Source organism: Rhinichthys klamathensis, unplaced genomic scaffold, assembly GCF_029890125.1.
Source record: "Rhinichthys klamathensis goyatoka isolate OS25496 unplaced genomic scaffold, OSU_Roscu_1.1 h1tg000731l_1, whole genome shotgun sequence".
NCBI lineage: Eukaryota > Metazoa > Chordata > Actinopteri > Cypriniformes > Leuciscidae > Rhinichthys > Rhinichthys klamathensis.
In genome coordinates this window covers 332,501-358,779 of record NW_026607144.1, presented here as the reverse complement: position 1 = coordinate 358,779, position 26,279 = coordinate 332,501, and the positions used below count along the sequence as shown (strand labels likewise).

The 26,279-nt window shown below is 40.0% G+C and overlaps 1 protein-coding gene across 2 annotated transcripts in view; it reads left to right on the top strand.

The window, feature by feature from the left end:
- trappc9 (trafficking protein particle complex subunit 9) overlaps positions 1-26,279 on the top strand; it is a 224,905-nt gene that overhangs the window by 116,454 nt on the left and 82,172 nt on the right. For both annotated transcript variants that reach the window (XM_056242579.1, XM_056242578.1), the window contains 2 exons: positions 14,552-14,694; positions 20,564-20,674. In XM_056242579.1, coding sequence (XP_056098554.1) covers positions 14,552-14,694; positions 20,564-20,674 — 254 coding nt within the window. The remainder of the gene's footprint in view (positions 1-14,551; positions 14,695-20,563; positions 20,675-26,279) is intronic.

The following is a 26,279-nucleotide window of genomic DNA, read 5'->3' as shown; positions in this document are numbered from 1 at the left end:
GCTATGTTTGTGTAACGTGTAACATTTACGAACTTTGTAAAGTCAAAGTATGTCTGTAAGACGAGGTAGTTGCTGATATCTACCGCCTCGATGGCAGGAAAATCTTTCAATTCAGTTGAAAATCGCTCCTCTTCATAACGTAAGGATCACGTCCAACATATGTTTGATTTTTTGTTTATATCTTTCTCTTGTAATAGCGTGTAAAGTAGTACAGTACGGACTTTCCTCCATCTCGTCCATTGCGCTCTTCACTCCCCTGCCCTCCATCTGAATTTCGCGCGTCATCATAATCACGTGACTGAAACCCAGCTATGGGATAAAAAAAGATTATGCATCACACAATAATTGTGAGAAGAAAAGTCTTCTATTGAGTTGCACCCAGAAACAAAGATACAGCACAATTCGTTTAATGAATTATTGTAATTATCTCAGGAATAGACCTTGTCTTTGTTTTTTGACGGGAATGAAAGCGAAGCTGTGAGGGATAGTCATACATCTCTTCAGTGGGTTGTTCTGCTGATGAAACGCTGCAAAAATATCTTTGTCCCTCACAGCCTCACTTTCATACCTGTCATGTCTATTGGTCTACAGGTCTATTGTTTTGAATCAGTCTGATGACTTCACTGAAGTAGTTTAGTTTAGTCAGAATGGTTACTCAATTCATATTTGACTTACTGAAATGTAAGTATATATATATATATATATATATATATATATATACACTCACCGGCCACTTTATTAGGTACACCTGTCCAACTGCTCGTTAACACTTAATTTCTAAGCAGCCAATCACATGGCGGCAACTCAGTGCATTTAGGCATGTAGACATGGTCAAGACAATCTCCTGCAGTTCAAACCGAGCATCAGTATGGGGAAGAAAGTTGATTTGAGTGACTTTGAACGTGGCATGATTGTTGGTGCCAGAAGGGCTGGTCTGAGTATTTCAGAAACTGCTAATCTACTGGGATTTTCACGCACAACCATCTCTAGGGTTTACAGAGAATGGTCCGAAAAAGAAAAAACATCCAGTGAGCGGCAGTTCTTTGGGCGGAAATGCCTTGTTGATGTCAGAGGAGAATGGCCAGACTGGTTCGAGCTGATAGAAGGGCAACAGTGACTGAAATAACCACTCGTTACAACCGAGGTATGCAGCAAAGCATTTGTGAAGCCACAACACGCACAACCTTGAGGCGGATGGGCTACAACAGCAGAAGACTCCACCGGGTACCACTCATCTCCACTACAAATAGGAAAAAGAGGCTACAATTTGCAAGAGCTCACCAAAATTGAACAGTTGAAGACTGGAAAAATGTTGCCTGGTCTGATGAGTCTCGATTTCTGTTGAGACATTCAGATGTTAGAGTCAGAATTTGGCGTAAACAGAATGAGAACATGGAACCATCATGCCTTGTTACCACTGTGCAGGCTGGTGGTGGTGGTGTAATGGTGTGGGGGATGTTTTCCTGGCACACTTTAGGCCCCTTAGTGCCAATTGGGCATCGTTTAAATGCCACGGCCTACCTGAGCATTGTTTCTGACCATGTCCATCCCTTTATGGCCACCATGTACCCATCCTCTGATGGCTACTTCCACCATGTCACAAAGCTCTAATCATTTCAAATTGGTTTCTTGAACATGACAATGAGTTCACTGTACTAAAATGGCCCCCACAGTCACCAGATCTCAACCCAATAGAGCATCTTTGGGATGTGGTGGAACGGGAGATTCGCATCATGGATGTGCAGCCGACAAATCTGCGGCAACTGTGTGATGCCATCATGTCAATATGGACCAAAGTCCCTGAGGAATGCTTCCAGCACCTTGTTGAATCTATGCCACGAAGAATTGAGGCAGTTCTGAAGGCAAAAGGGGGTCCAACCCGTTACTAGCATGGGGTACCTAATAAAGTGGCCGGTGAGTGTATATTACTGTAAGTATATTGTGTAGTGTTCCAAATGTTAGGGTTAATTGGATTTATTTTTTTGGAAATTGGAAAATCTTTTATTCAGCCCATTAAATTGATCAAAAGTGACAGTAAATACATTTATAAAATTACAAAAGATTATTTTGTAATTTTACAAAATAATATGGCTGCAGCCATATCGCCAGCAGCCATATCACCCTGTAGCCCAAGACTGGTTGCCCACTGAAGCTAAGCAGGGCTGAGCCTGGTTAGTACCTGGATGGGAGACCTTCTGAGAAAACCAGGTTGCTGCTGGAAGAGGTGTTAGTGAGGCCAGCAGGGGGCGCTCACCCTGTGGTCTGTGTGGGTCCTAACGCCCCAGTATAGTGACGGGGACACTATACTGTCAAAGAGCACCGTCCTTCGGATGAGACGTTAAACCGAGGCCCTGACTCTCTGTGGTCACAAAAAATCCCAGGATGTCTTTCGAAAGAGTAGGGGTGTAACCCTGGCATCCTGGCCAAATTTGCCCAGTGGCCTCTGTCCATCATGGCCTCCTAATCATCCCCATATATATAAACCAATTGGCTTCATCACTCTGTCTCCTCTCCACCAGTAAGCTGGTGTGTGGTGGGCGTTCTGGCGCAATATGGCCGCTGCCGTCGCATCATCCAGGTGGATGCTGCACATTGGTGGTGGTTGAGGAGATTCCCCCTTCTATGTAAAGCGCTTTGAGTGCCGAGAAAAGCGCTATATAAATGTAATGAATTATTAAATTATAATTATATTATTTTAAGTAAAGTATATTATTTTGAGTCTGTTCATCAGAATACTGAAAATAATGTATCACGGTTTCCACAAAAATATTAAGCAGCACAACTGTTTTCAACATGGATGGATGGATGGATGGATGGATGGATGTATAGATTAGATGGATGGATGGATGGATGGATGGATGGATGGATAGATAGATAGATAGATAGATAGATAGATAGATAGATAGATAGATAGATAGATAGATAGATAGATAGATAGATAGATAGATAGATAGATACTGTAGGTGATTGTGGCTTTGAGCATATCTTTATTAGTCCATGTGTGTAATCTGGCCAACCAGACCGAACAGACTTCCATATGCTCACACACACACACACACAAGGCAAGGCAAGGCAAGGCAAGGCAAGGCAAGTTTATTTATATAGCACATTTCATACACAATGGCAATTCAAAGTGCTTTACATAGAAGAAATTAAAATAATCAAAACAAATAAGAATAATTAAAACAGTTTAGAATAAAAAATCAAATAAAGTAGTACTGGTCCACCCCTATCTGAGATGGAAGAGATTGAGCCGGTTTACGGTGCCACTGGACCTCTAGCCCAGGGACGTACTCTGCTGGGGTGGTGCTACACCAGTAATGCCCAGCGGGGCCCACAGAGCACGCTTCGTGTGCGCAGTCTGCTGCCGTTACCCTTAACGACGCTCTCAGCGACTTCTTATACAGCAGTATAACTTACTCCTTCACTCGCCTCATCGGAGTGAAGACTCTCCCGCTCTCCTTCAAAATCTCTTCCAGAGATTATAAAAATAAGTAAATAAATAAATTAGAAATTAGAAAACAAACAAAGACAAAACCAGTACAGTAAAAACAGTCGGACGGACAGTGGCACAGTGCTCATTCAGTAAATGCATAGCTAAACAGATGTGTTTTGAGTCTGGATTTGAAAGTGACTACTGTAGGAGCACATCTGATCTCCTCTGGAAGCTGGTTCCAGCTGCGGCTGGCATAATAGCTAAAAGCAGACTCTCCTTGCTTAGAGCGAACCCTTGGTATTTCTAGCTGATGTGATCCTAATGATCTGAGTGATCTGTTAGGTTTATATTCAGTGAGCATATCTGCAATATATTGAGGTCCTAGCCCATTGAATGATTTATATACCAGTAATAATACTTTAAAATCAATCCTAAATGTAACTGGGAGCCAGTGTAAAGACCTGAGGACTGGTGTGATATGGTCATATTTTCTGGTTCTGCTCAGAAGCCTGGCAGCAGCGTTCTGTATGAGCTGCAACTGTCTTATGGTCTTTTTAGGAAGGCCAGTGAGGAGTCCATTACAATAATCCACCCTGCTGGTGATAAAAGCATGCACAAGTTTCTCTAAGTCTTGACTGGAAACAAAGCATCTAATTCTTGCAATATTTTTCAGATGATAGTATGCTGATTTAGTTATTGCTTTGACATGACTACTGAAACTAAGGTCTGACTCTAGAGACACACCAAGATTCCTGACTTGATTTTTAGTTGTTAGACCCCTAGCGTCAAGGTATGCATTCACCTTGAGAACTTCATCACACACACACACACACACACACTCATTCACACTCATTCAGTAATGCGTGTGTGTGATTTGATTGATGGCTCAGTGTGGCTTGTTGTATATTACGTGTGTGTGTGTGTGTGTGTGTGTGTGTGTGTGTGTGTGTGTGTGTGTTGTATGAACAGCTGGTTTCTTGGCTGTCAGTGTGTAGGACAGCAGCCTGTCACTGAGAGAGTAAGGTTTGAATGTGCTCTGTTTGCTTCATCACTATTATTATTGCTCATTCTTAGGGTTAACAATTGAAACCCTTGTTTGAAACAACTAACCCTAATGCCCTGTCTGCACATCACTGAACTGAACTGATAAATGCTAATAGATGCTTAGACTTTTGCTTTAGACTTTATTCAGAATTTCACTTTGTGTTGGTGATGATACTTTGTTTTCTTTAAAGAAATGTATACTTTAATTCAGCAAGGAGGCATTCAGTTGATCAAAAGTGACTTTATGTGTGACTTAGTGGCAATACAATTGAATATATATTCATATTTCTTGTTGCTAATAATAAGCATGTGGCAGTGCATGTCATTAATATGAAACTCACAATTTCGACACTTTCTGGTGCTGTTTTACACGTATAGTTGTTCATTTTTTTCTCTGTTATTTTATATTCTGTATATAATCTCCATGAAGTTGTCACTCAACTACAGCCTCTCACGTGATTTGCTGCATCGCTTCACTCCTCATTTGCATAAAGTGGACCTTTTCTTAGCACTGTTGCAGCACTGAACACGACCACATCGCATCACTATCAGTCATTGGGGTTGTTGTTTGAAATCGGCAACTTGAATCGACTCCCAGTGATCCCGCGTGTGTGTCCGTGTGTGTCACGGGGAACAAGATGCCATAGAGAACTGCTTTTACAACATAAAGGTCACTAGAGGCCAGTGCTGATAAACACATCTGATAACCTGCTGTTATCAGGATCAGGACCACACGTACTCACACACACACACACACACACACACACACACACACACACACACACACACACACACACACACACACACATTTTAACTATTTATTTAAGTCCACTTAAAAGAAATGATTTACAGGGACACAAATACTATAGATGCAGTCAAATGCATGCACATAATCAAGGACCAGTGGCATACAGCAGATCTTCACAGTATTTTGCATCACTCAGTTGTTATGGATACAAGTAGCACCGTCTCCGCCAGATATGACGGCTGCCTATAAGAGCAGACAGAGCGCAGTACTTTGCTAGCTGTTTAGCCCTCTTTTTGGGCATCCCTAGTTGTTGAAGCCCCCTTACAACCAGCCTGTGTGTGTGTCCTAAGCTCCCAAATATGAGCACAAGAAGTCGGCTCTGATAACCTAACTCTGAGATGACGTTTAGGAGTGGTTGATATTTAATCATCTTAGTCATAAAAGCTTCTTCCATACTAGAGTCAAATGTACATGCAACCTCCACAACGAACACCTCACTGATCTCCTCATTAATCACAACAATATCTGGTGTATTTGCAAGCACATGAGAAAAGGTTTCAGAGCTATTACACTTCTGAAACATAGATGATTTTACACACGAATGTTTGTACAATTTTACAGCAGATGAGAAAAAGCTTGATATGTCCTTCACTATAAGATCCACTATTCTGTCGTGGCGTGCGATGTACATTCCTTTATAGGCATGGCAGCCGTTTAAGATGTGTGGCAGTGTTTCAGTGATCTGTTCTGTAGTGTGATGCAAGCAGTGAGGTACCTGAGTTGTAGGAAACCAGATAGAAAGATTGAGTCTGGTTGGAAGAACTTGTAGTCTGGCTTTTACCGTAAAAATGATAATCTCCTCGCTGAGTGCAGTATTCTTAAAAAAAGAGTGAGAAACAGAGTGATCAGCGGAGGAGAGACACGCAAGTTTCCCCTGAAGGTTCAGGCCTGTCCAGTGTTGTTTCTGCTGGTGTTGGTGTAGGTCCAGGAGAGTCGTCCGGGCCCCTGTGGATGTTAGGGTGTAGCTGTGACCCCCGTATGTGGCTGTGGCCCTGACAGAGGTCAGGGGGTCAGTGATGATGTCCTCGGAGACCCTCACAGTCCCAGAGTCAGACCGCACCCACTCCAGTGATACTCCAGTGCGGACACAGAGGTCGTTCAGGTCCGGCCAGTCTGACCAGACGCCAAAGCCGGCAGAATGGGTGTCAAGTTTCCCGCTGGATTTTCTCTTAAAGCCAAGGAAGTGTGTCTCTGACTCTCTGGCCAGCGGCACCTTGCGTCTCCGGAGGTCCAGGAACAGGGAGGATCGGGCCAGCTCTCTCACTTCCTTGTCGTCATTATTCAGCATGTTCAGAAGATGGGAAATACGCATGCTGGTATAAATCCAGATCATGTTTGGTACCCCCAACCCTCCTTCCCATCGGGGGTGAAAAATAATATCACGGGTACTATGCGTGTTCAGTTCAAACCATTTTCGTACTAAGCTCACTGTCTTGTTATTCATTTTACTCAGCACTTTCTGTTGGATATGAACGTTGGAGAATAGATGTTGTACTTTAGACAGTGCCACCTGTCTAATAGCCTCTAGCTTCATAGTCAGTGGCAGAGGGCATTTGTCAATCAAATCCAGCCTAGATGTAAATTCTGACAAAATTTTGCTTACTTGCTCCTTCCATTCTCCTGCTATGTTAATTTTATGTCCGAGATAAGTGTATGTCTCATGAAGAGAATATACACGTACAGGTTTTGTTGCTACTGTAAACACTGGGCATTTATCAGTTTTTGAACGGTACCACCTGTTCCCTCCGCTTCTCCTCTCGTACAGAACAGCACATTTAGTGTCGTTGATCTCCATGCCTGACCACTTCAGAAAAGAGTCTGTCCTGGCCAGCATGTTCTTAATGACGCTTTCCTCTCTGGAGGCAATCTGGACATCATCTGCATAGCCCTGAACTGGGATAGGCGATACCACACCAGGAGGGGCACATTGACACATCCACTTTATCCATTGGTTGATGGCAATTATAAAATGAATTGCACTCCAAGGGCAGCCCGTTTTAATGCCTATCTGGAGTGGTGTTGGCTGGGTGAGCTGTTCTCCACAAATTACTTCAATAAAGGAGCCTTTATATACATCCTTTACTATGTCAATGAACGGTTTAGGTAGCTGTATTTCCTCCAATGATCTGAACATGACATTGTGAGATAAAGTTCCGAATGCATCTCTAAAGTCTAAGAAGACTGAGTACAGTTTACAAGACTCGTGCTTAAAATCATCAATCCCTGTTTTCAGGCAAAATACATGCTCATTCATACCTTGTCTATTGATGTACGCCTTTTGTTTAGTGGATAGGATGTCGGCTTCCACCAACCAAGGGAGAACTCTAGCCAGTATGCATTTCATGAACACCTTATAGATGGTAGGGAGAAGGGATATATCCCTCCATGTTGATGGTTCATCAGGGATGTTGTCTTTTTTTGGAATACGATGGATTAGTGCTCCTTTCCACACACACACACACACACACACACACACACACACACACACACACACACACACACACACACACACACCTCTTGTTCAGCCTATCTGAGGAATAGACCATAAAAACACTGAAATAAGCAGGATAATTCACATCTGTTTCGTCTTTCATACACATATTATATGAATAGAACAGCTTAGCATGACTAGAGATGAGAAGTAAGCAGTATTTTAGACCAATGTTTCCCAACCCTGTTCCTGGAGGTGGTGAACATGATTTCACATTAAGAGTAGGGTAGGTATGCAATGATTGGACAAACATTTTATGGTGCTACGCCTTCCACAGATGAGAGATTTACATACATTTAGACCACTTTCCTTATCAGGCTGTCAAGAGACTCAAAATGTTTCTGGAATAAATCGCCTACCCTGCCTTTAAACAACCGGACATTCCAATCAACCAATCAGATTTGAGGGATAGGTTTTCAGTTAATGTCAAGTTTAGACTTCGAAACTATATGTGCTTCTACACCATATCTATTATTTCCCTCTGATTTCCGGGATAAGTTATGGGTAGGGGTAGGTTTACGGGATAGGGATAGGGTTCGGACTGTTTTCGGACAGGAAGGTTGTTCCAGGATCAACAAAAAGAGATTAAGATGGATGTGAATTTCAGCACAGCGCTGGATCTTTCGCTTATTTAAACACTTCCTGAAGCATTTTAGTATGGGTCTTTCGGTTCGGTACACGTGTACCAAACGAACACAGTGTTGTTTTGACCACTGCAGGTGTGGAACAGTTTTAAATTCAGAGTTCCCCCCTAGGATGGGACAATATTGTTTATATCAGCATACTTTGATGTTGCAAAAACATCTGAAAAATACACTTGAGACGTGCTTTATGTTAAGCGCTTCAAACTAAATCATAAACATGGCTTTCCCTAGATGCGTGTGTTATTTAATGTGTGCGCACAACTTACATCTTACGGTTGTATACTTGCCTCTAAAGATTGCAATTAGTATTTCCATGGTTTGTTTCCCCCCCCCCCCCCCCATGCTGTGCTAAAAACAAAGCGAACCATCATACTGTTTCACCCCTACTTCCTGTTGTGTTTTTCTTGTAAATTGACCATCTAAACCTCCCAAAGTCCTCCTGATTTACACTAGTTTAGTAGAGCCAGGTTAATTGACTATCAATCCATACTGCAGCTTATTCTGATGAAGACCTGCACACTTAGACAGGAAGAGACCGTTTGATTGACATGTAGCAACCAGAGTTCTTTTTTAAGACATTTTGAGAATATTTAGAATTTTATAATATGAAACTGTCGACATCACAATAAAATGGCCTGGACTAGTTTTCTACCCCACTGTCTGCTCTCTGATACAGTCTATTAACATTCCTGTTTATCTCAATTTAGTTCAGTTTCAATTTAGTGACGATTTATTGGAATGACTGTTGAAGTACAATATTGCAAAAGCCTTACAGACTCTCTCTCTCTCTGGCTCTCTATGGTAATGGTCTGTCAGGAGCGTCAGTGTGAGGATGTAAATGAAAATGTCAGAGATCTTTATGAAGTGTATTGGATTTCACATCCTCCTCTTGTAAGCCGTAAAACTCTGCAGCCTTAATAACTGTTAGGACGTGAGTGAGGGGCAGAAGACACTTCAGAAGGGTTAAGCCAACATTATTTCTCCTGGTTAATATTCTAGCGGTGCCGCAGTGAAATTAGGGCCGTCTGAAAGCGTATGATGCTCTGAGGAGATTCTGAGATGGTCACCTTCACGCTCCTACTGGAGCTCTGAGGAGATTCATTCAAGTCATCCTGAAGGTCTTTGCTCTGTGTGTTTATGAAACCTAAAGATCTCATTTCACATTCAAGAACTGAGTCCGCCTTCATTCATTTGTATGTTTGTTTAATATTCTCTGTTTATATAATGATCTGTTTTCCATTCGTTCTTTTGAGATCCTTTTAGTGTATTTGTTCATTCATTCATTCATTTATAAATTTAATTCATTCATTTGTTTTATCCATTCATGCATGTGCTTGTTCATTCATGCATTTCTTCATTAGGCAATATTTTCAATCATTTTTCATTTGCGTGTTTGTTTTTTCTTCTTTCATTTTATGATTCATAACTTTATAAACTAGTTTATAAAGTTATAAATATGGATATTTTTCTTACAAAAGCTTCAGAAGGCCTTTATTAACCCCTTAAGTCGTATGGATTACTTTTATGATGGATGGATGCTCTCTTTTGGGCTTCAAAATCTCAGGTACTATTCACTTGCATTATAAAGCTTGGAAGAGCCAGGATATTTTTAATATACACTCACCTAAAGGATTATTAGGAACACCATACTAATACTGTGTTTGACCCCCTTTCAGAACTGCCTTAATTCTACGTGGCATTGATTCAACAAGGTGCTGAAAGCATTCTTTAGAAATGTTGGCCCATATTGATAGGATAGCATCTTGCAGTTGATGGAGATTTGTGGGATGCACATCCAGGGCACAAAGCTCCCGTTCCAACACATCCCAAAGATGCTCTATTGGGTTGAGATCTGGTGACTGTGGGGGCCATTTTAGTACAGTGAACTCATTGTCATGTTCAAGAAACCAATTTGAAATGATTCGAGCTTTGTGACATGGTGCATTATCCTGCTGGAAGTAGCCATCAGAGGATGGGTACATGGTGGCCATAAAGGGAGGGACATGGTCAGAAACAATGCTCAGATAGGCCGTGGCATTTAAACGATTCCCAATTGGCACTAAGGGGCCTAAAGTGTGCCAAGAAAACATCCCCACACAATTACACCACCACCACCAGCCTGCACAGTGGTAACAAGGCATGATGGATCCATGTTCTCATTCTGTTTACGCCAAATTCTGACTACCATCTGAATGTCTCAACAGAAATCGAGACTCATCAGACCAGGCAACATTTTTCCAGTCTTCAACTGTCCAATTTTGGTGAGCTCTTGCAAATTGTAGCCTCTTTTTCCTATTTGTAGTGGAGATGAGTGGAACCCGGTGGGGTCTTCTGCTGTTGTAGCCCATCCGCCTCAACGTTGTGCGTGTTGTGGCTTCACAAATGCTTTGCTGCATACCTCGGTTGTAACGAGTGGTTATTTCAGTCACAGTTGCTCTTGTATCAGCTTGAATCAGTCAGCTCATTCTCCTCTGACCTCTAGCATCAACAAGGCATTTTCGCCCACAGGACTGCCGCATACTGGATGTTTTTCCCTTTTCACACCATTCTTTGTAAACCCTAGAAATGGTTGTGCGTGAAAATCCCAGTAACTGAGCAGATTGTGAAATACTCAGACCGGCCCGTCTGGCACCAACAACCATGCCACGCTCAAAATTGCTTAAATCACCTTTCTTTCCCATTCTGACATTCAGTTTGGAGTTCAGGAAATTGTCTTGACCAGGACCACACCCCTAAATGCATTGAAGCAACTGACATGTGATTGGTTGATAATTGCATTAATGAGAAATTAAACTGGTGTTCCTAATAATCCTTTAGGTGAGTGTAACTCTGATTGTATTTGTCATATACAGCTAGGATGGCTTAAGGGTGAGTAAATTATGGGATAATTTTCATTTTTGGGTGAACTAACCCTTTAATTAATTTGTTTTCTTAATTTGTTCGTTCATTATTTATTTGTTAATTATTTCCTTCATTTTTTTTTGTACATTCATTAGTTTGTTCATTTGTACATTCATTAGTACATTTATTTTCATTATTTTATGAATGCAATCATTCATTTATTGGTTTCATTTGTTAATGTTAGTTCACATTTTCTTCATTTGTTCATTCATTTGTTCTTTTGTTTGTTTGCTTGTCCGTTCACTTGTACATTCATTCATTCATTTGAATCATTATATTATTAATTCATTCCTTTGGTTCATTCATTTATTGATCCCTTTATTGGTTTATTCAGCGCCTGTATAGATGCTCTTTGGTAATCAGGCTATTACATTCACTGTGTCAGCACACTCTCTCTCTCTCTCTCTCTCTCTCTCTCTCTCTCTCTCTCTCTCTCTCTCTCTCTCTCTCTCTCTCTCTCTCTCTCTCTCTCTCTCTCTCTCTCTCTCTCTCTCTTTATGGTTCTTGCTATCTTTAGCTCTCTGTGTGATTGAAATAGCTTCTCTCTAGAGGCCGGCGGCTCTCAGCAAACACACACACACACACACACGCACAGTCAGTAGAGTGCAGCGTTTGAACGGGGTGAGGTTTCACACAACAGGAGGGTGAATGTGAATCACTCCAGTGGGCCCTGCAGGAAAACCCTACAAACCCAAATACTCACACACACACACACACTTACTGGTCTTTTTCTCTTGCTAGAAAGCATCACACATCCGGTTTTTCTGTTCTCTGGGAGCCAGAGGTCTGTGCAGGGCGCGTGAGGCGGGAGGCTGTCGGAATAATGAGGCCAATAAGATCTGTCTTCCCTCTATATCTCTCTCTTTCTATCTTTGTCTTCTGTTCTTCCTCGTCCTGTGGTTTCATTGCCTCCTCATCTTCTCAACCTCAGAAGTGCTGGTGTCTGCCCCTCATTTAAGAAAATCTCTCGGGATCAAGCCCTGCTGGAAAAATCTCTCCTGTCTTTGTGACGTTTGAGGTTTTCCTGTTTCACATCTTTACCGTCGAGATTTAGTCTGTGACTAGACATGATTCTTTAACTGTTGTTTTTGTGCTCCTTAATATGTGTGGAGAAACCACGACCAATAGAAAGTTTAATGAAAATAGAAATATTTTGTAACATTTCTTTACTGTCATTTTTTTTAATAAAAGCTGAATAAAAGTATTAATTCTTGCAAAAAATAGTTTTTACTAACCCCACACATTTATTCATTCGCTTCTCTATTCTATTCTCTATTTATTCTCTATAGACTAAATTGTTTTGTTGGTTTGTTTACATTACAATTTATTCATTTGCTCATGCAATTTCCATTCATTAATTTATTCATTTGTTATTGTCTATGCTTGTCTCTTATTTATTTTGTTTGCTTATTTGTTCATCTGTTATTTGATTGACCCATTTGTTCATTCATTTAGCATTCATTAATAGTTCTTGGATTTTTGATGTTTAAGATGTTTACAAGGTTTGAAGAGTTTTGTTTGAGACGCTCATATTGTATGTTTATTGCGTTTTGCCCTTCAGAGAGTATGATTTCAGATTTACGTGCTCCTAAAGCTCACATAAAATGAGCATGAATGGCTGGCTTACTTCAGATGGTCTTATCTGTTTTACAGGGTTGTTCTTGTTCGGAATAATAAACCAGTGTTTGAAGTCTGACGGTTCAGCAGTATGAAAGCAGTTTTGTGTTTAGATGGTTTTTGCGCACCGATTACACTTCTGAACTCCATTTGCGTGATGAGATGGCACTCTATTTTTGAATCCGTTTGCTCTGGTGTGGTCTGGTGTAAGACGAGGCAAGATGAGTGACGCCGATGATGGAGTTTTAAAAGGTTTTGTTGTTGCTTTTTAAGCAGGAAATGCACTTTAACCATTCAAAAAATGTTTACATGATGCTCTTCCTTTTAAGTAGATTACAGACATTGCAAAGATGGGAAAAATGGGAAAGTTTGTTCTTGAAGAATCCACAGTTCTGGCAAAATATAGAGAAGGCCAATGCAGATTCTCAGTGCAGAGAAGGCCAAGATCACGCACACGCACGCACGCACACACACACACGGACGCATACACACACACACACACACACACACACACACACAGACACACACACAGACTGACTCAGCTTTTCCTCCTCTTTCTGGATTCAGTTTCCTCTGCTTTTTCATCCTATTTTTAATCTTTTGTACTCCTTTCTTTTCTGCTAATATATTTATCTTTCTAGTCATCTCCTTTGTACCTGCAATGAAATTAAAATCAAGCATTGTTGTCATGATTTATTCACCCTTGTGTCGTTTCAAACCTGTAGATGACTAAGAATTTTAGAGCTGCTTTTTACAATACAACTAAAGCAGAAGTGACCAGTAGCCATGTTTCCATCCACTTGTCAATCGAATTATCTGAAGTTCGGTAAAAAACCTCATGCGAATAAAGCTGGTGAAAGTGTGTTTCCATCAAACGGCTTTAAAGCGGATAAAAACCTGTGCGTAATGACGTCACATGCTGTTTTGCGATCAAATTGGTATATCGAATTGATTTGAGACATGTTAAGGTGTTTCCATTCATTTTCTCACCGAATTACACAACATTCAAGCCAACATTTGTGAACAAAGTTTTACTAGGCAAAATGGATCGCACCATAATAACGTTTCCATCCGCGTTTATCCCATAAGCCGTATATCGATCAAGATAATATCCGATGAGACCGATCGTATTTCATTTGAGTCGATATTCATGAAATTCAATCGAATTTTACTGTTTCCATAAGACATTTTTCATTCGATATCACTTAATGCGGATAAAAACGTGTGGATGGAAACATAGCTACTGACTTATAAGCTCCATAAAAGACAAGAAAACCATTGAAGTACCATAACAGTATTTCATATGACTTTTTTTTAAGTTATATCATGTCGTATAATGTGGGTCTCTCATACATGACGTATACAGATGAATGTACTGCATATACGGTGCTTTTATGGTGCTTTAATGTTATTCGTGAGGAGTTTGGAATGACGTAAATTTTTAGGTGAACAGATCCTTTAATGTTGTTCCTGTTAGAGGTCATGTGATCATATCCGATCATGCTGATTTGCGCTCTTCAGTTGTGAATGATTTGTTCTGTGCTTCAGATCCATGATTCAGATCTGTTTCTGTTATTAATGTGTTTTTTCCCCCATCTGTCTCTCTGTAGACGCTGGAGGCTGTGTTGACCTTTAAGTACAGCGGAGGAGCCGGTCAGGTGGAGGGCTACTACCGCGAGCTCAGTCTGGGGGTCAGAGTGGATGTTGAACCTTCAGTTTTCTTCACACGAGTCAGCACTTTACCTGCCACCAGGTATCAAACACTACATTAACTTTATACTCCATAGGCAGGCCTGTGTGTACAACACATCTTAAACAGACCAAATTCTGTCCAGTTGTATTGTTATTCAGGGTTTCTTACGCAAAAATAAGTGTGTGTGTGTCTGTCTGTCTGTGTGTGTCCTGGTAAACCCTACATTATGGGGACAAAATGTCCCCACAAAGATGGCAATATCCGAAATCCTTGTTCTTGTGGGGACATTTTTTTATCCCCATGAGGAAAACAGCTTATAAATCATACCTTGTGTTTTTTTTTTTTTTTTTTTTTTTGAAAATGTAAAAATGCAGAAAGGTGTGTGTGATAGGGCTGGGGTAAACGATTATTAATTAAACGATTAGTCTGTCGATTATTTTATCGATTAGTCGACTAATCTAACGACTAATTGAACGATTCTTTTTTGTAACATGGAAATTGCAGGAGTGCACATTCAATGCACAACAATTTTGATCTGGTTCTTACAGAGTATCTACACTGTAAAATGTTTGGTAGGCTACTCAAATGAGCCCTATCACACTTGGATGTGGTGCTCATTTTAATGTTTTCAGTGCTCATAAAAAACATCCGGACTGATTTTTCGGTTTTGTTGACGGGGGTGGGGTTTACATGCGCTTCATAAGGCACACATATTAGTACTTAAAAACATTATTACATTATCTCAGATGAAATATGATCAATCTAAACTGTTTAAAGACATACAAGATAGCGTGGTTGTGTTGTCAAACAGCATCAGAGCACTACGAAGCCTCACCACACATCTTTTAGGTATTTACATCATAACATACAGTAAATGCACACTGTTCTTTAATGTCAGTGAGTGCTCGGTTGCATTATTAAGGGTGGAGTCTCGTCTGCCGAATGAATGGAGCCGGATAAGGGCTTTTTGAAGAAGACACTCTGCACTGGTGAACCCGAACGCTAATGTTTTGTGTGACACAGCAGAGGTTGAATGAATGACTGCTGCTGTCTCTGTCGGCTGAGAGAGAGAGAGAGTGATGGAGAGATGGAGAGAGGGATAGACAGATGGAGATGGATGGAGAGAGACTGATCACACCTTAGTAATGACCACTTGACGTGACTCATTAGCTGTAATAATATCTGCTGTCTCAGTCATCTAGATCATCTATTATTCCTGTCGGATGGGTCGGCTGCACACACACACACACACACACACACACTCTCTCTCTCTCTCTCTCTCTCTCTCTGTGTTTTGCGGAGCGTTTCTTAGTCTGGAGTCTGACCAGTGCTGGGGAGTAACTAGCTGAAAGTAGTGATACTGCTTACTTCCTTTATCAGTAGTTCTGCTGTTTTCATGATGGTCTAGTTTATGCAGTAACAAGCATTTTTTCGACTTTCACTTTCAAATAATTTTGGAAGATCTGATTCATTTTAGCGAGTCAATTTTGTTCAGATGATGTATTTTGATAAACTGAATTCATTAATTCAATCATTCATTAATTCATTTGAATCATCACTCAGTTGTGTTCATGGAATTTCCTGGGTCTTTTTTTTCTCTCTTTTTGCTAAATAAAAATTGTGATAACATAAAAATAGCTAAATATGGCTGTTTATCAATTTTTTTATGTTTTTTATTAGTTATATTTAGTTTAAATATTAAAATGCCAGATTTGTAATAATAATAATAATAATTATTAGTAGTAGTAGTAGTAGTAGTATGTTTTTATATCTTATTTTTCATATTTAAATATAATATAGTTCTAGTACTATTTAAAAAAAAAATTTGTGATCAACATTTTTATTGTAATATTTTAATTTAATGATGGTTATTATTATTTATTATCATTCTTATACTAGGTTTTGATTCAGTAAAATAAATTAACCTTCCTTGTTTTATTAATTTATGCATATTTCAATTGTAGGTTTGCAGTTGCTCTTTGTGAGTCTTTATGACATTATTTGTATATCTTTATTCATTAATTATGAGCTTCAAAATTCACTTTGATTAGTAGCTCACAGGGAAATGAACTGCTTAAAAAATGTCTTGTCATGTGAAGTTGAGCTGCTGTAAACTATGAGTAGATTGTAGTTCCTCAACACTGTTCTGGACCTCCGTGGCAAATGTGCTTCATTCTGAACTTTATTTATTCCAGCGATGGCTGTAAACCTCAAATTATGATTAGCTAATCATTTCACACGAGGCCAAGAAAGTTTAATTTGGCAAACTAGATACTGGCCAAAAACAACAGCATCTGTGGCAAGCCGTTTCAGCTTAAAATCTTCCCAGCGTTACTCGTCGTAATTGCATTTTTACTAGTAAGAATTCAATTAGAGAGCTCTACAATTCAGTTCTTACTAGTGATAATTATTATTAAAGAGCTCTCTAATTCTAACCAGTAAAAATGCAATACCGACGAGTCACGCTGGGAATATTTTAAGCTAAAACGGCTTGCCATACAGCATCTGTATTCACAGCACATAGAAATGGAAAACCCTGCTTGTGCTGAATGGGTGTGAAATATTCAACAGTCGGTTGGTCGACATGTTTCTCTGTTTCTCTTCAGGCGTTCTAAGAATAGCAGCACAAAATGCAAATGCATCAATACGAGAACAAAAGGGTTTATAAAAGGAGTATATAATATGTCTTAATGCATATCTAAAACTGCCAAAATGTGTTGTAGGGTTAAGGTTAGACATATGAATAATTTGTAACCCTAGAATATATATATATATATATATATATATATATATACTACATCATATTCCTGGTTTAGTTGCATTATTATATAGTAGAGTTACTTTTAATGGCTAATAGAATTGTATATATAAATATTTTTTTATTATACATATTTTTAGGTATTGTGTTAGATTAAAAATGTAAATATTAAAATATAATATTGGTAATTGTATTATTATTTTAATTCAGTAATAATGATTATCATTTTTATTTAACTATTTAACTTGTTTATTTATTTTGTTCCTCCACTTGTGCCTCTCGTGGATTATTAACATTTACATTAAACAGTTTTTTACCTTTTAAGAATGCATTATTTCATTATACTCTTTAAGAGAGTAACTATGAGTAAATATTAAAATGGTTTGTAAATGCGCTTATAATTATTCATCCAAGTATTGAATGTAGCACGATATGCATTATGAATTCTTTCCATAATGCATTATGCAGAGGCTTTATAGGAACGGGACACATTTACACACGTACGCACTCAGACACACTAATGTTCACAGCATCTTGAAGGATCCACTCGAGCGCTGTGCTGTTCTTCAGAAGATGAAATAATGTTGCCGAGATGAAAATCTTCTAGGAATTTCTGTACGGCGGGTCCAGACAAATGGCCCATCGTCTGCTCTGAATAATGTAGGCAGAGCAGAGATCGGTTCCACACCACAGATCTGATGAATGCTCATTGGACTGCCTCGGTTATTTCTCTTTAAAGGTTCTTAAAGATGCTTTCCTAACACATAAAGTGGCCCGTAACTAATGTCTGTGTCTCTAACTCACACCCGCACCTCTAATGTGTGGACAAATGTACAGTGTGTGCGTTTGACCGAATACTGTAAATTCAACAGGATGTTGTAAAAAGCAACAGTTTAATTACTAAACTCAGACACCATTAACACACGCCCACAACACACACTTCACAATCGCTCTTAGATGCACTTAACACAATAATAATACAGGAAGACCATTAAATGAAAAACAACCTGTCATAAAAAAAAAAAAAAAAAAGCTTTTATCTCTTCTGTGGTGTGAGCGGATGTTGTGAGACGAGGAACTCCGGAGGGAAGACAACATTCAAATGCCAAAAGGATTGTTTGGGTTCAATACAGCTTAAACTCACTACTTAAAACATATACATTCATTCACTTATAATGGAAGTCTATGGGGGAATGCATTCAGGAGGATTCAAAGCAGAAATGTGCAGCTTATACTGTATATAGCAACATCAAAGTCAGAAGTTATATTCCTAGGAAATGCATGAAAGAATAAAATGTACATGTTGAATGCAACACAAGTCGGTAAGTAATGCATAAAATGTAAATGTCACATTTTGTATTTTTACATGGTAATGACTGCATCGGATATAACTTTACACAGCCAAGGTTAGGCAGCAGGTCTTTAACATTAGTTTCATGTTGATGAAACTATAGTATTGAAACGTACACAGTTTATTACATTGTCTTTCCCCACTGACTTCTTATACGTGCATGATTATTTGTCTAGCACTTTTCACAATCTATGTTGTTTCCAAGTGACTTAAAAGTGAGTAAATTGGGTCAATTTCATGCGACTCGTTGTGTTTAACTCGAAACGTTCCTCTAAATACTCAGTGGTTTCCAGGCTGTGACGTCATTGGACTCTTTCAGCTTCTGCTCACATGTCGAGAGAGATTGATGGAGAGCGAGAGAATGAGGGATGCTCGTGTTGAGTAAGCATTGGTTGGCACTCGCTCTCAATTCCTCTCTGCTATTTAAAACTTGGCAGCATCTCTTGTGATGATTCATTCTCTACTGATCACTGTAAGAAATGAGAGAGAGAGACACACACTGTATGTCTTGACTGCTCTGCTTGTGCGCTGACACACACCGGCCATCATATCATTCAAGATCTCTGGTATTTATTATACACTCGGCTCACTGGGGTTTAAAGGCACCATTACATGGCAAACTGGCCTTTTCTTGCAATAACAGTTTGGTGCACTATTTTTGATGTACTAATACTTAATTGTGCATATGCGAGAGAGAAAAACAAGAGTTTAGCGGTCAGAGAAGATGACGATAGAAAGTAAATAATGACTGTTTTTGTTGCAAGAAACCTTGACTGAAGTTATAAGCAGACTTCAGGAGGAATACTAATAGTGAAGAATATGATTACGGTGGTGAATTTGAGTATTTGTTTTCACACATACACACACACACACACACACACACACACACACACACACTAACTCGCTCACACACACACACACACACACACACACACACACACACACACACACACACACACACACACACACAAAGCTTTCAGGCATGAAAGAGATGCTAACCTTTGATGTTTGGACAGAAGATGACAAGTGCATCTGCATGACCTCGTTGTGACCATCTGTTTTTGTGTGTGTGTGTGTGTGTGTGTGTGTGTGTGTGTGTGTGTGTGTGTGTGTGTGTGTGTGTGTATTATGGCTATAAACTGATGTCAGAATGAATATCAAAATTATTTAAACAAAGCCAATTTTGTAAAAAATTTTGTATATACACTACCGTTCAAGAGTTTTGAAAGAAGTCTCTCATGCTCACCAAGGCTGCATTTATTTGATTTAAAAATGCAGTAAACAGAAGAATATTGTGAAATTGTTTTGCAATTCAAAATAAGTGTTTCCTATTCACTACATTTTAAAATGTAATTTATTCTGTGTTTTGGAAAGCTAAATTTTCTGCATCATTGCTCCAGTCTTCAGTCACATGATCCTTCAGAAATCGTTCTAATATGATGATTTGATGCTCAAGAAACATTATTATTATTATCAATTTTGAAAACAGTTGTGCTTTTTTTGTGACAATGGAAGTCTTTACAGTCACTTTTGATCAATTGAATGCATCCTTGCTAAATGTATTTATTTGAATGATAACTTATATACTGCATAGACAAAATAAGTATTTTAATAATATTTGATATAATAATAAACATGCTGCACCTAAAAATGCAAACCTGTGTGTTAAATGTCAAATGTTTCAAAAGTTTTTTTCTGAATTTTGCTATAATTGAGGGTAGAAAGATTGATGTTCGAAAATTAATGTAATGAAATTACTGATCCACAGTGTGTGAGTTCATTAATACTCCCTCGATTTGTTTTTCTCCATTTGTCTTCAGTACTCGTCAATGTCATCTCCTGCTGGACGTGTTCAACTCGACCGAACATGAGCTCACACTGTCTGCCAAGAACAACCAGGACCTGGTGCTGCACGCTAGCGAGTGTCAGAGGTACACACACACACACACACACACTTCTCCTTCATCGCTGTGATGTAATGGCTGATTGAAGACTGTCAGACGGCGTTCCCTGACCCTCTCCTCTGCTGACAGCTTTCCATTTCATGAAAGTTACTCTCATGAACCAGAGCTGCAGCGGGTCACAGGTTCTGGCTTTCATAGAGTCGTGGAGAGACAGACACACACTTATAGTGTCTCTCTGTACGTCACAGCAGGGTTTTGATGCGTCACGTTGAAATTGCCTTTTTTTTTCCTTTTCTTTTTTTTTTACGCAAACTTAAGGAGACAGAATTCACCGCATGACGCTCTTTCATTTCAAGGAATGAAAGGATAAGATTCACCTGACTCTAAAATGAGAAAACTACTGATTAAATTCTTATTCATGTAATGTGTTTACTTATTTATTGTTTTGGAAGCGATAACTTATAAAACGGGCAACTTATGAACAGCAAATGTCATCATGTCAATCATTAAAGGGATAGTTCACTCAAAAATGAACATTCTGACATCATTTACTCACCTGCATGAAGGCTTTAAAAAAAAAAAAAACATGAAAAAAATGAATTTTCCTATATTTTTGATGGTTCATTTTCTCAACTCACTTGCTATTGCCTGTTCATTATGAATCATGTGTCTCCGCTGTAGTGCACATGCTCGCTTTCCTTTCTCCCTCTGCCCTGTCCTGTTCACCAAAGCCATGACAATCCCAGAGAGTTGCATTGTGGGAATGTAGCCTTGATAGGTTTATGCTGACCTGCAGACGTTTCTTTGTGTACGAGTCCTCTGCTCTTGTGACACCATGCGGAGTCACGTACCCTTTCCCGATCCCCCGATTAATGACTCGAGTGGGAAACCTGCTGCTTTGACAGAATCAGAGAGAATTGATGAACAGATTACAGAAGCTGCGGCGGGATTGATTCTGGAGGATGAAATATAAACGAGTACATACTGATCGATGTGTGTGTGTGTGTGTGTGTGTGTGTGTGTGTTGTACTGGTTCCCTTTCGAGAACGTTCACTCGTATTGCGTAGCTTTGGGAAACTCCTTTTTTTTTTTGAGAATATTGAAGCCTTTATTTTAAAACGCAGTGCAGCTGCACAGCCAGAACGATGCAGAGCTGTCTAGCTCGCTGATTGGCTGGGCTGCGGGAACTGCACGAACCTATGGCGAAGCTGCGAGGACGCGCGATCCTATCAGGACGCTTCCCGCCACACGCGCGCCAGAATTGGCGTGGCTGCTGACTATATAAGCGGGCCATTTCACCATAGGAATCAGATTTAGGCTATGTTTACACGGAAACGATCTGAAGAGAAAACGCAAAAGTGGCGTTGCGTTATCACTTTTTATTCTGCGTTTAGACGAGCGTAATGGTTGGGAAATCTGCGTGCATATGGTGACGCAAAAGTGTGTGAAATTGGATGTAGTATGCACTCCAGGCGGCTAGGTGGCAATGTAAAGCACTGCCACACAACAACACCAATATCTTAGAATATTTTGTACAACTGTTGAAAAGATTCTTGTATGTTTTTCAGAGCTGCTAGGGCAACTTGAAGGTCCGACGTATGGAAATAATCTGAGATGTTGGTTGTTATTTTCCTGTACTGGCGCATGCATGTGACGTAAACGCGTACGCGACGAGAGCCACCGTGAGCAGATTTGCGTTTTTACCGTTTAGACGGGAACGCGACGGTGGAGCGTTTTTAAGATTTCCACTCTGGAGGGTGGTTTCACTTTTTTGCGTTTTTAAGCCCCCAAAATGCCGTTGCCGTGTAAACGAAAGGCACATCCGATAAAATATTTTTACGTTTTCACCCGGAATCGTTCTTGTGTAAACGAGGCCTAAATCTCCTTCAGTGAACGACCCATCTTCCCATAGCTTATAGCTACGCAATACTCGTTCCCTTACTCTCAGGGAACTGAGGTTACGTTAGTAACCGAGTACGTTATTGATCTCATAGAGGGCTAAATCAGCCATCCCCCACTAAGCCCCCCCCTATTGACACTGTGTGTGTGTTTTGTGTTATTGTGTAGTTCTTCAGACTGATTCTTTCTTTCTATTCTCATAACACGAGATGTCTCATCTTGTGGAGGTTCTCTGTCTTTTCCTCTGCGTCGTTCTGTCATTCTGTCTGATGAATGCTTTCAGGGAGAGGTTTTTTAAAGGACGACACCGTCCTCGCTGCATACCAATCCTTCATGTCAATCATCCGCGGGCCGCCAGCGTGACAATGAGGCGTCCAGCGGTGCGAGGGCTCACCTTCACTAATCCATTTCTCCCAGTCTTAGATCTCTTCAGGTGGCTTTTTTTCCCTGTCTAACAGAGATTGTTTATGTGAGAGCTGGATATGCTGGAGTTTCTCTCAGTGAAGTGCTGTTGTATTTAAGATTCAGATGAGATTTTGATTCCTTTCCTGGTGTGCATTTTGAGTTTTCGGCACTGAAGTTTTAACTCTTTCCCCGCCATTGACAAGATTTCCCTGCAATCCATGTTTTATACTGTAGGGGGGCGCTGTTACGCATCCTGGGAAAGATTACAGAATCTCCAGATCCAAAAACAAGCGAAGAAGCATGAAATGAAAGTTACCGAATGAAATGTCGACCCAGGACGAGCTGTAGGACTGTGAAGCATTAGGGGTGTTGTGTTTTGATCATCGTTCTGAATCCGATCCAGCTTTTTTATCAGCTTTTTGTTCAAAATGTAGATTTTTTATGAAACTTACCCACATTCAAGTGTTGATGTTCTTTCTTTTTATATGTTGTATGTACAGATATTCATACGATAAAATATTCTAGGGGCCCAGAAAATTTTGTAAAAATTATTTTTTAAAAATCCTGGCGCTGACTGCAATTTTTTTTTAAACACTGGCGAGGAAAGAGTAATAATTTAATAAAATAATTTTGTTTCATCATATTTTTCAGTCAATATATAAAAAAAGATAAACAAAATAGGCCGAACAAAAATAGAGTTATGAAATATATATTTATTTTGTTTTGCAAAAATGAATGAATAAATAAATAATACATTTCAGTTTGGCTAGTATGTGCAAAATTATTATTTTATCGATTCCCAAATATCTTTCTTGATAATAATACATGTTTATTGTACGGCGATCCTTTGCAATGCTTGATTTTCACCGCACATTTTTATATGCCATCATATTTGAGCAGGTAACTAACTCCGATCATAAAGATCATGATAGTTCATATTGAAGTCAAGCGAGTCAAGTCAAGTGAGACCTTGAAACCTCCAAATGTTTTCTTTCAAAACACACCACAACTGCGCACAGTGCACACACTGCAAAGTTGTACTCGAGGCAAGTTAAAACATTTAAAACAGTTTTAAGTGTGTTTTACTCCTCTCTCTTTCCTTATTATTTTCGTGCCTAAATATCTTAATTAAATAAGTAAATGCATTCGTGTTTGTTTAGCTTCTTTTTGATATTAATTTTAATTAGATTTTGGATTATGATGCGAGAAACCTTTTGCAAGAGTTGGTTAGACTGAATGGATTTGAAAAGTCTCTTAATCTTCCCATCTTTTATAAGAAAGTGTGTGTGTGTGTGTTTTAGCTTGAGAAGTTATAGGTGCAAACAGTATGAACTTGTGAACAATGAATGTTTCCTTCAATTTTTTTCTGATGAACATGTCAATATTTAAATGATTGGGCCCGTGTGACACCTGAAAGGCTGGATGTTACACGAGTGTGTGTTGTGAGAAGAACCGGCTGACTTCATGACAATCACACCACAGGGAATTTACAGTGATTGTGTTTGTGATGACCTCATACAGTATGTGCATCTTCACATGTGCATATATTTGATTTGTGTGGAACCTTGTTTGAATTGCCAGTCACTGATTCACACACACACACACACATACACACACACACACACCATTAAGGGCACAGACTTTGTGACACATTGTGCATTTTGGGTTTTTTGCATTCTCTCCACTTTTCTTGTGAAGTGTGTGTGTGTGTGTGTGTGTGTGTGATCTAAGGCCGACCAACCCCCCGATTTTACCATCTTAGACCAGCCACTCAGAGTGTACACCAGACACGAGACCTACGACTATCTGGGTCACAAGTTTAACATCGCCGGAGAATGGAGTCTGCAAGTGACTGACATGGCACATCAGTTTATGACCAGGCTGGATCTCATTGATGCATCACCACTTCCTGTTACTTTAAAAGTGCAAGCAATAAGAGACGTAGCGTTTTCTAAAATTCAACATCTTTTTGCAAATGTCCATGTTCCGCAAAAGGTATTGCATGAAATGGACAACAAAACCGTAAGCGTGGTTAGGAAATGGCTTTGTCTCAACACACATTCCACAAGATGTTTCATTTTTCAGAAAAGACAGGACGGGGGGCTTGGAGTTCCTCACTGCATGTGGGAGTACACCGCCACAAGACAGGCTCACCTCACCAACATGCTGAACTGTGACGACGTCAACGTCAGGCAAATGGCCAGAGCATCCTTATTGCTGGATTTTAAAAGACGGAAGGTGCTACACGCATGCGGTGGGGAAGATAGCTTCCTGGGCTTTAAAAGAAAGACCAATGGAAAGCTAGATGGACGGGCACAGGGATTCGGTGTGTCATCAGACTGGCCAGACCTAAATGACCTATGCTGGAAGACAGGTACTGAACTGAAGTGGAGCTCTCACGATCGACCTGTAGAGGTCTCTGATGCAGTCGTAGAGGACCCATCTGTCATCGTGGAAGCCAGGCTGCACCATAACAACACTGTTCACCTGCTCCAGCCTAGAACATCAAGGCAGACTCTCTTGTTTACTCACAGAGCCCAAAATATGGAGTACTGGACCAGTCTGAAACTCCAGGGAAAGTTGGCAAAACTGCCCTGTGCGGACCACTCCGTATCACACACCATCTACAGCAATGCCACCATCAGTGAGGAGATCCTCATCTTCTGTGTGAAAGCACGTCTGCAGGTTCTTCCTACAAAATACAACCTATCGCTGTGGTTCCCCTCCACCCACTCGCCCCTCTGCATGCTGCATGCCCCCCCTCAACACCTGGAGTCAGTAGCCCACATCATGAACAGTTGCTCAGCACTGAAAGGACTGTATATTGCCAGACATGACAGACTCGTGGACCTCATTGCTGCTCAGATTCCCTGTGTGGCTGATGAGCATATTTTTAAACACACTACTGTACAGTCCGAATGGTTCAACTCTCCTGCAAACACTTTCTTAGGAATGGCTAATACGCCCGATATTGTTAACATCTCTCAGAATGGCAAAAAAGTTACACTATTTGAGGTGTCATGTGCATTTGACTTGTTTATGGAGGAGTCTTACTGCTCTAAGATTCTAAAATATCAGTCATTGATATCGACCATTGAGAACCTTGGGTACAGATGCCGACTGATTGTGCTAGTGTTTGGTAGCCTAGGTCATGTACACAGGCTGGCGGTCCGTGGACTTTGTATTGGGGGGATTTCTAAAACAAGGGCCAAACAGTTGGCAAAGTACTGTTCAATCTCAGCAACTATAGGAAGCATGTTTATTTGGAAAAGACGATGTTTCCTGTATCCTTAGAACTCTTAACCCTTAGTAATTCATAACAATGTGC